At 56.3% G+C, this 11,508-nt stretch overlaps 2 protein-coding genes and 1 long non-coding RNA gene across 15 annotated transcripts in view; 1 reads left to right on the forward strand and 2 right to left on the reverse strand.

Moving 5' to 3' along the window:
* Cacna1a (calcium voltage-gated channel subunit alpha1 A) overlaps window positions 1–1,121 on the reverse strand; it is a 125,324-nt gene extending 124,203 nt beyond the window's left edge. For 4 of the 13 annotated variants that reach the window (XM_063228449.1, XM_063228447.1, XM_063228451.1 and 1 more), the window contains exon 1: window positions 524–1,121. In XM_063228449.1, the coding sequence (XP_063084519.1) occupies window positions 524–816 (293 nt within the window). In that variant the 5' untranslated portion in view covers window positions 817–1,121. The remainder of the gene's footprint in view (window positions 1–523) is intronic. The other 9 variants (XM_063228455.1, XM_063228450.1, XM_063228456.1 and 6 more) reach the window with 3 other exon arrangements.
* Window positions 840–2,371, reverse strand: LOC134471143 (basic proline-rich protein-like). The gene is made up of 3 exons (XM_063229124.1): window positions 2,298–2,371; window positions 1,706–2,101; window positions 840–1,029 (listed from the first exon to the last, which is right to left on the reverse strand). The coding sequence occupies exons 1-3, from the start codon at window positions 2,369–2,371 to the stop codon at window positions 840–842; spliced, it is 660 nt and encodes a 219-aa protein (XP_063085194.1).
* A 5,122-nt stretch (window positions 2,372–7,493) lies between these two features.
* Window positions 7,494–8,818, forward strand: LOC134471015 (uncharacterized). The gene is made up of 2 exons (XR_010040332.1): window positions 7,494–7,610; window positions 7,969–8,818. It is a non-coding gene; the product is annotated as an uncharacterized LOC134471015 (long non-coding RNA).
* The last annotated feature ends 2,690 nt before the right edge of the window (window positions 8,819–11,508 follow it).

The raw sequence follows: 11,508 nt of genomic DNA on the forward strand, positions 1-11,508 counted from the left end.
ACGAGGTGGGCATTCCGGGCTGAAGGGACAGGGACCCAGGCCCCCACCCCAGCTGGACGCCGCGGCCCTCTCTGGGTCAGGCCACCCAGGGCGCACTCTGCCCACACCGGCTTCTCCCTGGGAAGGCCTCGCAAAGGTCCCCGTGGGCGCTGGGCCCCACCCTGAGCATAAGGCCCCCACTTATGGGAAGCAGGGATGGAGACCCAGGTCGGGCTCCCAGGCCAGCTGTGGAGCGGGTGAGGGCAGCCCGGAAAGGCTGGCCAGGGCCCCGATGGCGCCCGGCCCTGGGGCCAGAAGCGCCCAGGCCCCGGCGTGGTCTGGGCTCACCTCGGAGAACTCAGAGCCCGAGGAGCAGGTTCCAGGGACCCCGGCGCGGCCCCTGTCCACCAGGGGCCCTAAGCTGGCCCCAGCACGGCGCCGAGTCCCCGCGCGCCCGCCCCCGGCCCGCACCCACTCCCGGTCTCCCGGGCGCACTGGTGCCCGCCGCCGGCCCGCGCCCGTCCCCGGCCGGCAGAAAGGATATGGCCATTCGGTGATCTTTTTGGCGTACTTCCTCACCACGTTGTCCTCGCTGAAGAGGAACAGGGAGCGGTTGACCGTGAGGCAGTTCTGGCGGACGGGGATGGGGTTGTACAGGGCCATGGTGCGCGCCCGCTGCGCCATCGACTGCTTGTACACCCGCTGCGCCCCGGGCTGCGCGCCCGGCCGCGGACCCCCGGCCCCGCGCCCGCCGCCGGCGCCCGCGACCACCGCGGCGGCCGCACCCGGGCCTGCGCCCCCGTAGCGCGCCGGCATCTCGTCTCCGAAGCGGGCCATCCTGCGGAGAGCACGGGCCCCGGTCACGCTGCGGCGGGCTGCGCAGGAGGACGCCCCGGCGGCTGGAGCTGCGACTGCGGAGCCGCCCCTCGGCCCAGCCCATCGGCCCGGGCTCGGCGCTCAGGCGGCGGCGGTGGCCCGGGCCGGGCCGGGCATCGCGGCGCGGGGCATTGCGCGGGGGCGGCGCGGGGCGCGGGGCGATCCCGCCGCCCACTCGAGCAGGGAGGAAAAATCAGTTATGGAAAAAAGAGCGAGCGCCCCGCGCACACCCCCCGCAGCAGCAGCGCGCACTGGTTCGCGAAGGAGGCCTCGCCGCCCCTCCTCCTCCTCCTCCTCCTCCTCCTCCTCCTCCTCGTCCTCCTCCTCCTCCTCCTCCTCCTCCCTCTGCCGCTGCTGCCGCGGCTCCTCCGCCTCCTCCTCCCGGGGCGCAGTGGGAGCCTCAAATTCCTCCGAGGTCCAGGTCAGGCTGGCATCTTGCAAAAAGAGTGCGCTCGGCCCATTTAAAAATAAAAATCTTTGAGGGGAATGAAAAAAAAAGCAATCCTTGCCGGAGAGCAGAGCAGCCAAAAAAAAAAAAAAAAAAAAAAAAATCCCTCGTTGAATGTGGGTCCACTTTCCCGGACCCGGAAAACGCGGAGCTCTCCAGCCGCCTCCCCCCGTGAAAGCCGAGGAAGGGGTGAGCCGGGAGGACGGGCGGGCAGGGGCGCTCCCCGGGCCGCGCGGGGAGGCTTCCAGGCGAAGGGTCCTGTTTTTAAAAAATTTTTAAAAATCTTTTTTCTTCTTCCTGAATCACCCGCAGCCGCCTCTTCCGCTGGAAAGGGGGTGCGCGCGCGCTGCGTGGCGCTCGGCGGCGGCGCCTCGGCTCGGGGTTCAACTGCAGCGATGAAACCCTGAAAATTCCCAGGCTGGGGGCAGGGATGACGGGGGCCGCGCTCCGGAGCCGCCGGTGCTGCAGCGCCTGGCGCCCCCACCCTGGTGCCGGTGCCGCCGCCTCCGCCGCCTCAGGGCTCGGCTAAAATAAGAGCGCGCGGACGGCGCGGCCGAGGAGGACGCGGGGAGCCGGCGCACAGGTCCGCACCGCTGCCCGCGGGCGCGCTCCGAGTGGAGGCGCCGGGACCCGCCCGCCGCACGTGACGGCCGCGGCCAATGACGAGGGGGCTCGGGCCGGGGGTCGCGGGCTGGGGCGCGGGGTGGGTCGGGCCGGGAGCTGCTCGGCGGCGGGGGCGCGGAGGGGCGCGCGCCCGCGGAGGTGCAGCGCGTGCCGCGCGGGGCGCACTCGCGTCCGCTGCACGGGAGCCGGGAGCGCGGCTGGAGGTTACTTCTGGGAAAGTTGCAAACGCCTCGGCCCCGGACGCCGCAAGGAAGGTGTTAGCCCGGCGTGGGGACCCCGGCGGCCCGATCTGAGCTCTCCAGAACACAAGGGATCACCAGGTCCAGGTCGGCCAAAGGGGGCGTCCGGGGCGCGCTGCGGGCCCCAGCACCTCTCCAGGTCCTCGCGTGTCGAGTTTTCCTGCTGTGGGTTCTGCAAACTCCAAGGGCCTCTCGGCCTCTGCATCGAGCACGCGGCCTGCAGGGGACCCCCCCCCCGCACCCCGTGGGCCTTCCCGGGTGCACAGGGAATTGATCACTTAAAGTTATGAAATGTCACCACATTTTCACGGCATAGGGACCGGCTGGCGGGGTGCGGAGGAGAAGAGAAAGGCGTTCGAAGCCAGCCCTAGCGCCCTTAGCCCTTCGTCGGCATTCAAGTTCATTTGGAACATTCTGGAAATACATCTTTCAATGTTGATTCCACCATAGCTACGGCAACTGTGAGATTTTTCTAACTTAGCGAACTGTGGTAACAGGGCACTTGGGAGGTGGAGGCGGGAAGATCCCAAATTCCGGCTTCCCCAGGGCAATATAGCAGCTCAGCGAAATCCTGTCTCAAAATAAAAAATAAGAGGGCTGGGGATGGGGAACAGTGCAAAGGCTCCAGGTCCAGTCCCCAGTGCCCCCTGGAAGAGGCCTTTGATCTTGGGAGGCTACGAACAAAATGACCCCAGAGCGCTCGCAGCTGCTAGGTGGGTGCGGGTAGTGCAGTTGGGACTTCACGGTTCTAAACCTGCCTCCAAGACGGCTGGGCTTGAGTGCATGGGCAGCGCCTCCAGGATCCCTTCCCTGCTCCCCCCTGCACCCCGGGATGGAGCCCAGTCCCCTTGCACTGAGCTGACCCCCAGCCCTACTCATTTATTTATTTATTTATTTATTTATTTATTTTTTTTTTGTCTTTTTCCTTTTTATCGGTACCAGAGATCGAACTCACGACTGCCTGCTTGCAAGGCAGGAGCTAATGCCGCTGAGCTAAATCCCCAGCCCCCTCATTTATTTATTTATGAAGCAGGTGCTCGTTAAGTTGCCCGGACTGAATCCAAAGTCACCATCCTCCTGCTTCAGCCTCCTGGAGTGCTGGAAAGTTTAAATCCTCTGGGCCTGTCCTGGATGCCAGCCCAGGAGGAAATGTGGGCACAGAAATCCTGCCCGAGAACACATGGCACTATTCGCGCGGGCTGAACAGTGAACTGTCCCACATCAGGGAGCACGGTTGGGGTGAAGCTCAGGCTTCCCACCCGGGAACGGGACGGGGCAGGGCTCCCACAGACCCAGGCTGAACCCCAGAAGCTGACTGGGGACAGAGTGTGGTGTGTCATTCCTCTTACCGAGCGCGAATGTAATTTAAAAAAAAAATAACAAAAACCAGGAAGAACTAGGATGAATCTAAACTGGTATAACCACCGTGGAGACCACTGTGGAGGGTCCTCAGGGCACAAAACCTACAAATACCATTTCACCCAACTGTCCCCTTCTGGGCATCTTCCTGGAAGAATGAAAGGCTCCATGTTACAGTGACCCGTGCACACCCAGAGCACGGTTCATGACAGCTGAATCGCAGAAACAGCCTCTACATCCAGCAACACATGACTGGGTACAGAAAATGCGGTATTCACACTGCCTGGAGTACTACTCTGTAGTAAACAAGGGTTAGCAGCTGTTTGTAGCAAAATGGATGCCCCTTGAAACTGTAACTTTAAGAGAAGTAAATCAGATACGCAAGCTTGAAGGTCACATGGTTTCTCCTACATGAGGAACCCAAAGCTTAAGTAATATAAAGAGAAAAAATCAAAGAGGAAAGGAAACAGACTCCATGGAGATAGGAAGGGGAGAGAGAGGCTGGTGGATGGGGAGGGAAGTGTGCCAGTGTGCAGGATATTATTACAAACATGCACCACTAGAAGATTTTACAGCTCCATCCAGCTGGTGGAGGGAAGCCGAGGCACACAGGTGCCCCTCGAGGGCGGAGGAGAAGCCAGGGAACCTTACGGTCGCGCTGTGTGTGAGCTGTGGAGGCAGCTTGCATAAATCATTTTGTAAGTTTTCATTGAGCTGGGCGCAACTCACACCCGCAGGGTTTGGTTTCCTTTCATTTGGTTTTCGTACCAGGGATTGAACTCACCACCTCGCGCTTGCTAGGCAGGTGCTCATGCCACTGAGCTAAATCCCCAGGCTGCTTGTCTACAGCTTTTGTTTAAATCTCAATTTAAAAAGTGTCTGTAAAGCCGGGCACAACTGTGATCCCAACACCTGGGAGGCTGAGGCAGGAGGATCGTTGTGAGTTCTAGACCAGTCTGGGCTACAAAGGGAGCTCAAGGCCAGCCTGAACTGCATAGAGAGGCCCTGTGTCAAAAGAAAAAAACAAGCATTTTTCATGCTGCTGGGCGTGGGGCCTGAGTGCCACCACCAGTCACATAAACCTGAAAGAATAATCCTTTGCACAGCGTCTCTGCAGCAGCCTGGGCCCTCTGTAAAGCATAGGGTGGAAAGCACAGTGCTCTGGGCCCTCTCCCCCATGCCCACAGCAGATAAGCTGGCTGCGTATCAGCCTGTGAAGTGTCACAAAAATTCTGATTCCTGCCAGGCGTGGTGGCACACTCTGGAAGGCTGATGCAAGAGGATCCCAAGGTCCAGTGTAGCCCGGGCAGCTTAACAACTCAGCCAGCCCTTGTCTCAACATAAAAAATAAAAAGGTGTAACCTGAAGTTTGCCTGAGGCTGGTCTGATATGTCGGGTTTCCCTCCCCTCTTTAGAATCTTCCTGAATCCTCCAGCTCCCCAAGTGAGCAATAACTCTTTTCCAGAAAGCACTGGACTCAGTCTCCCCACAGTGTGCTGGGCTTCGCAGGTGCTGACCTTGGGGCTCACCGCTCTTAGAGGAAGGGAGCTACAACTCACTAACCCCAGAACCACCTGCACCTAGGAAAGAGGGACAGACGCGCACAAAATGCAGACTCCTGCACCGTGGCTGCCTCCACCCAGACCAGCAACACCAACCAAGCCAAAAGACGGAGGCACTCGAGCCACGCAGACAGAGGCAGCCTCGCCTCGAGCGGTGGCCAGAAACCACCCCCACGCACTCAGCCTGATCTTGGCTCTGTCTGCCGACTGGGGCTTCCTTTGCCCATCAGCAGGGGTGGTATTCAGTTCCCAGAGCCCAGGGCTTTGCAATAGATGCTTGCAGTGGCTGGTGCATCATGTGGAGCAGAAGTCAGCAGTGTCACGAAGGGGCTGTCCAGGGGGCCAGGGTCCCTGTTTGTAAACATCCGGAGACTACTGTCCCCTACCGCTATGCTGCCCCAAATACGTAACTACAAATTGCATTTGTTTGACTTCTAAGACAGTCGCCCGCAGATCCAGGCACATTTGGCTGCAAGGAGGGCCAAGCTTGTCACCATCTGCTGGGTACCTATGAGAGGTAAAGGCCCAGATCTGTGGGAGACAGCAATGAAGATGAAAACCCAAATCTGCCAGTGCAGACGTCGGAGGGTCACCGTGCGAGCACCCGAGAACCAACCCGGATGCCGAATGTAAAGCCAGCACCTACAGTCCCCGCTACTAGGGAGGCTGAAGCAGGAGGATGGCTCGAGGTCAGAAATTCAGGGCGAGCCCAGGAAGCGTCGCAGGACCCCTGACCTAGGGCAGTGAACGTGGCTGTCAGCCCAGGCAGAGCGACCAGGCAACACGTGCCCTTCAGACTCCCAAGACTGAACAAGGCGAGGGTGACTCGGGCCCTGACCAGGGTTCGGATCCTAACCACGCTAGCTCTTCCTAGCACGCCGCCCTTCCAGCAGCGGTGCTCGCCGCTGACCCTCAGCTTCTCCAGCAAAGCGGGGAGAAGGCGTCTTCCTGGACAGAGGCCAAGTGAGGTTAGGCAGGCAGTAGCTGGCGGATGATGCACAATGAGGGTCGGGTGGGAAGTGATTTTGTTGCTTGTTTGTGTCTTTGAGTTGGTTTTATTTTGGTTTGGTTTTTTGAGACAGGATCTCACTAGGCGGCCCAGGCCAGCCTCAAACTCACGGCGATCCTCCTGTCTCAGCCTCCCGAGTGCTGGGATGGCAGATCTGCGCCACCACGCCTGGAGAGACTTTCAATTGCCATAATTTAGCGCTGGAGACATCACTCTGGAGTGGAGCATTTGCCTAATCTGGCCTTCCCCAGCACAGGAAAAGACGGAGACAGACAGACAGACAGACAGGGCAGCAGGGGGCTGGCTCTTCACGGCCTGAGCTCCAGCAAAACTGCACAGAGCAGGACATGGTGACCCACACCTGTCAACCCAGCACTCCGGGTGGGAGGCTGAAGCAGGAGGAGCTCACGTTTGAACCCTGCTAACTTGGTGATTCAGTGAGACCCTGTCTGCAAAATGAAACCGCTCAGGGTGGTGTAGCTCTGTGAAGAGGCCCCAGGGTTGAGTCCTCAGCTCACACACAAAACCCTTAGAACACGGCGCGGACTGACCCTGCAGGGACCTCCTGTCAGTGCTCCCCAGACCGTGTGGCCACCATCCTCACAGCGCTCCCTTTGGGCAATGAACTGTGTCACCTAGAGACAGCTGTGGTGGCTGCGGGGGTACACGTGAGGTCCCTGGAGACTTCCTCCCACACCATCTCTGGGTTCTGCCCATCTCTGGGCATCTCTGGGTTCAATGTCAGAGTGGGGGCTCCTGGGTACACCCCTGGGCTTTCAGGGTGATTGCATATACCTCACAGATCTTTCCTTCATTCACAGTGATTCTGTGCATAACTTTAGGGGTTTTTCCTCTCTTTTTTCTTTCTTTCTTTTTTTGGGGGGAGGCAGGGTTTCACTCTGAAGCCCAGGCTGGTGATCCTCCTGCCTCAGTCTCCTGAGTGCTGGGGTGACAGGCATGCACCACCACACCCAGCTCTGGTGGACGATGTTTAACAATTCCCTTTCCCTGGTGCCGGGGATCAAACCCAAGGCCTCTCACTCCTAAGCAAGCCCCCTCCTGCCGCACCGCACCCAGCCTGTGAGCCGGTTAGAGCAGGAACTCCAGCCTGCACATGCGCTGTCAGACACACAGGGCACCCCACAAGCCAGAATCAAGCCTTTTCTTTTCAGGCTGAATGGGTCAGGTATTTTGTTCCAGCAAGAGAAAATTGGCTAAGACATTCAGCAGGAGAACACGCTATTTAATAGTCATGGTTAAGGGTGCAGAGCTAGAGGGCCCTCGGGGCTCACGGGGGAGACAGAGGGAGGGGCAGGGGGTTCAGGGTAAGCACAGTAGTGGACACAGAGGAACTCGGGCTGGGGACTCTGTACTATTTACCGCTTTTTTTTTTTTTTTTTTTTTTTGTCTTTTTCCTTTTTATCGGTACTAGGGATCGAACTCACGACTGCCTGCTTGCAAGGCAAGGCGCTTATGCCACTGAGCTAAATCCCCAGCCCCTGTATCGCCTTTTGGTAAGTCTGAAATTTCAGCCTAATAAAAAGGAGAATGTGTGACAGTCAGAGGTCACACATGTCCCAGGTTCGCTCCTCCCTGCCTTCATCTCGCTGAGCACCCCGATGCTGCTATGCCTAGCTGGGTGGTTTTGTAAACACGAAGCAAAGAGATGAAAATCCCTGTGGTCACGGATGGGGCAGAGAACTGAGCATCAGGGAGGGAGACACGGCCCGCCCCCGGGACAGGATGCCTGCCCTCTCCTTTCCCAGGGGTCCCATCCCGATGACCCCCAGGATCCCCCGTTTTAGCTGATTATTTTGCTATTGACTACCAGGTTGTTAATTAACTTCTTTTCCACACTTTTTCATTTTCCAGTGGGAAGCATCATTTTTTTCCATCGCTGTTATCTTATCCCACTCAGTTCTCGAGCGGGTATACACCGTGTGCATCACAGTGGGGTCAACACTGAGAAAGAGACGGGTTCCAGTTCGCCATCCAAGAGGCTGTAATTAACCCGGAGAAATGACAGCACACCTGTAAGTGTTTAAGAAGCAGCAGAAAATAGCCAGCCGCAGTACCAGAGACTCACAAGAGAGGCGGCCACAAAGCACCACCTGTCAGGTGCCCCCCGCCCAGTGACAGGCAGTGATTATTAACTTCCGCCGGAGGGTGGGCCTTGCTCTGTCCCTGCAGCCTGGACGTCCCTCCGGGGCCTGCGCCCACCACAGCTGTTCTGCACAAAGCCAGGCAGCTTCCGTGTTACACACCGCACACCAGCCAAGGCTATTTATAGGGGCGCTGTCAGCGTGGCTTCTTCCAGTTGAAAATTCTAGTTCCCTTCAGGGCTAACTATTGTCTTAATTCTAATCTTTCTCCTTAGTAGGAACCGATCACCAGTTTGACCCTCGTCTTCCGCAGCTCCCTGTCAGTGTCATTTACCCGGAATCCACCTTGCTGGGTTGAACTGGTTGCCCTCTCTCTGGCCCACAGCATCCATCCTGGGCTCTCTGTCATAACCCAGAAAACCCCTCTGCCTCGCCTGTTAGAGCCTTTTATTGTGGGGTCCCTGGCTCGCTCTTCTTGGTTTACTCCATGGTCCTGATGGAGCACATCCCCCAGCAGCTTTCTTAGAAAGGATGGCTGCAGGTTTTCTAGGTATCTGTTGCTGGAGGCAAGGCCGGGGAGGAGGCCAAACCTAGTGACATAAAATAAAATAGCAACATGAGTTTGTTATTATTTTTTACAGGTTAGGGGTCAATCAGTTTCAGCGAGGTAGTGCTCGCTTGGAGTTTCACATAGGTGTAATCAGATAGTATTAGGACCTGGAGTTTCGGCAAACATTTCACCTCACACAAGGCTGGCACCAAGGCTGCAAAGATTCAAACAACTGGGGTTTCTTGAGCAGCCATCTCCATGTCCACGTGGCCTCTCCACATGGGGTCTCCACAAGGCAACTTCAGGAGCTGACGTTCTCTTCTGCCAGCTTAGCAGTTCAAAGGCTCAGGACTTACAGAGAAGTCACATCCTCTCTACAGCCTCACCTTGGAGTCAGTTTCCCACACCGTCAGAAAAGTCTCAAAGACTAAGTTTTCAGGTAAAAACAGGCATCCCAACATAAAGAATTCGAAAAGTTAGACCCAATCCTGAAAATAAAAGACCCAATCAAAGATGAACAACTGAAATGAACAGATATTTCTCAGGTGAAAAAGTATAAAGTGGAGTACTACTCTGCCATAAAGAAGGGAAACTTGAGTCATCTGTGGGAAAAAGGATGCACCTCGAGATCATAACTGCTTGAACTAAATCAGACACACAAAGTTAAATATGGAATAGCTTCTCTTATGAGACGTGTTGGGTACCTGCACCAACTCCCTATACGAGTGTAACTGTAGTGAATTAGGAACATGGACTAATGGCAAAATACACCCTGGAGAAAACAATATGGACTCAACTCTTTTGTGGGGAACTTTTGAAAAATAGCATCAGGAAGCAACGATTTTGACACTGGCATTCAAGATATAGCATTTCTAAAATAAGAGCCACTTAGTCTCTTTGTCAGACCCCATAAAAAGACTTACACTACTAGGTATTAAAGCCGTTCACCAAGTCCTCAAGCTCTAGCCATGGAGTCAGGGGAAAGACTGCATTTCCTTGTCCCCTGGTTTGCCAGGGACATGTGACTAGTGCTGGCCAGTGAGCCAAGGTCATGTGACTAGTGCTAGCCAATGAGCTCACAGGGGAAATGAAGGTTCTCATTCTCAGTGGCACGTCTAACACGGTGCCTGAGATGGAGCTACCAGCCACACAAGGCAAGGAACACCCTGTTTCCCCACAAAAAGACATTACACACAAAATTACCAGCTTTGAAAACTAGAGACCTAAGATCTCAGCCCCAGGGTGTCTGGCCTGGCCTTACCTGCCCCTGGAGGAGACGCCCAGCAGACCGTCTGACTGGGGCCGGCGGCCAGCTCTAGTTTTCAAGATGATTCTGTTCCAGGTAGGACTTATTTTCAGGGAAAAATGGCATTAAACAAAATGTGAGCTCGGATTCCTACACCACCCCGCCACACATCCAGGACTGAGAGCCAGGTGTGCCTAGAGGGAAAGGACATTTCTGGAGAGTTCTGCCGACCCCACATGCCCCTCTCCTTGAGGAATGCACCTCCCTGCTACGCAGGACACAGCACAGCTGCAGATGGCCGGGGCTCGGGGGGACCAGAGCGGAAACAGATGAGCAGAGGTCCCCTTTGTGAGAATATTTGGGTAGGCGAGGTGTCTGCGGCATCACCCAGCCCTAACTCAGGGTCCCAGAGCATCGTCCTGCAGTCCCCGAGGTCCACCTGCTGGGGCTCGGTCTTCACGGTGACCACAGGCACAGGTGGTATGACTTCAGGAGGGGGAGTCCAGTGGGAGGTCATCGGGGTCACCACTTCTGAAGGAAAGGAAGGTGGTCTGCACGGGAGCCCTGGCTTCCTAGCTCCCCTCGGGCCGTCCAGGACCTTGTGTGGATGCTGTCACCCTGAACCCCTAGGACAGTCACCTTGATGCCTCTTGTCTTCCTGAAGTTGTCCCCGGAGGCCCATGTGTTCCAGGACCCCCCACTATGTGGGAGGCGGAGCTTTGGGGCAGATCCCTAGGTCTCTGGGGGTGAGGCCTGGAAGGACACCTTGGGGCACCAAGCCCAGCCTTGGGCATCTCATTACAACAGTGCCCCACACTCAGGATAATGAGGGCCGTGATGCTCACGCCGGTGTCTCCACCTGGGAATCCAATCAGTGAGCAGCCGACAGGTACCAAGTTTTCCCAGAAAAGCTTATGGGTGGGAGCGATAATTTTGGGGGGCGCTGGGGGTTAAACCTGTGCCTTGCCTCTATTAGGACTGTTCTGGCTTCAGCCAGCCCCCAGCCTGGGTACACTTTTATAGGGCTTCTTCCCTAATGTGACAGCTCGGCGCTTAGGTCATTAAGTAGTAAACTGGTCCTCGTTAGTCAGAGCTGAAAGAGGGAGATGGGTGGGGTTGGCAGAGTCAGGAAGGTTTCCAGGAGGAGGTGCCACATGAGAATGAGATTTTTAAAAACTTACACAAAACTTAGGATGGTGAAGCACTGTTGTTTGTCAAGACATTGACAACTTAATTAAGCATTTTGTTATATTATGATAGTTATTAATATTGTAATTTTTAGTCAATTTTCCTAAGTGCTGTACAGATACTGACTTGCTTGTCACCAGGATTAATGAAATGATTACTATTATCTGAATTTCATAAATCAGGCATGGAGAAGATAAGGAACTAGCCTCTGTCCACAGAACTAACAAGAAAGACTTGAATTCGAATTTGGACCACCAGGCACCCCACACATCACAGCTGCACCCCACACATCACAGCTGCGGAAGCAGGGGGTGAAGACGGTGGAG

Source organism: Cavia porcellus, unplaced genomic scaffold (genome assembly GCF_034190915.1).
Source record: "Cavia porcellus strain 051 isolate PalLab524CR breed Dunkin Hartley unplaced genomic scaffold, mCavPor4.1 scaffold_17, whole genome shotgun sequence".
In the NCBI taxonomy this organism is placed as follows: domain Eukaryota; kingdom Metazoa; phylum Chordata; class Mammalia; order Rodentia; family Caviidae; genus Cavia; species Cavia porcellus.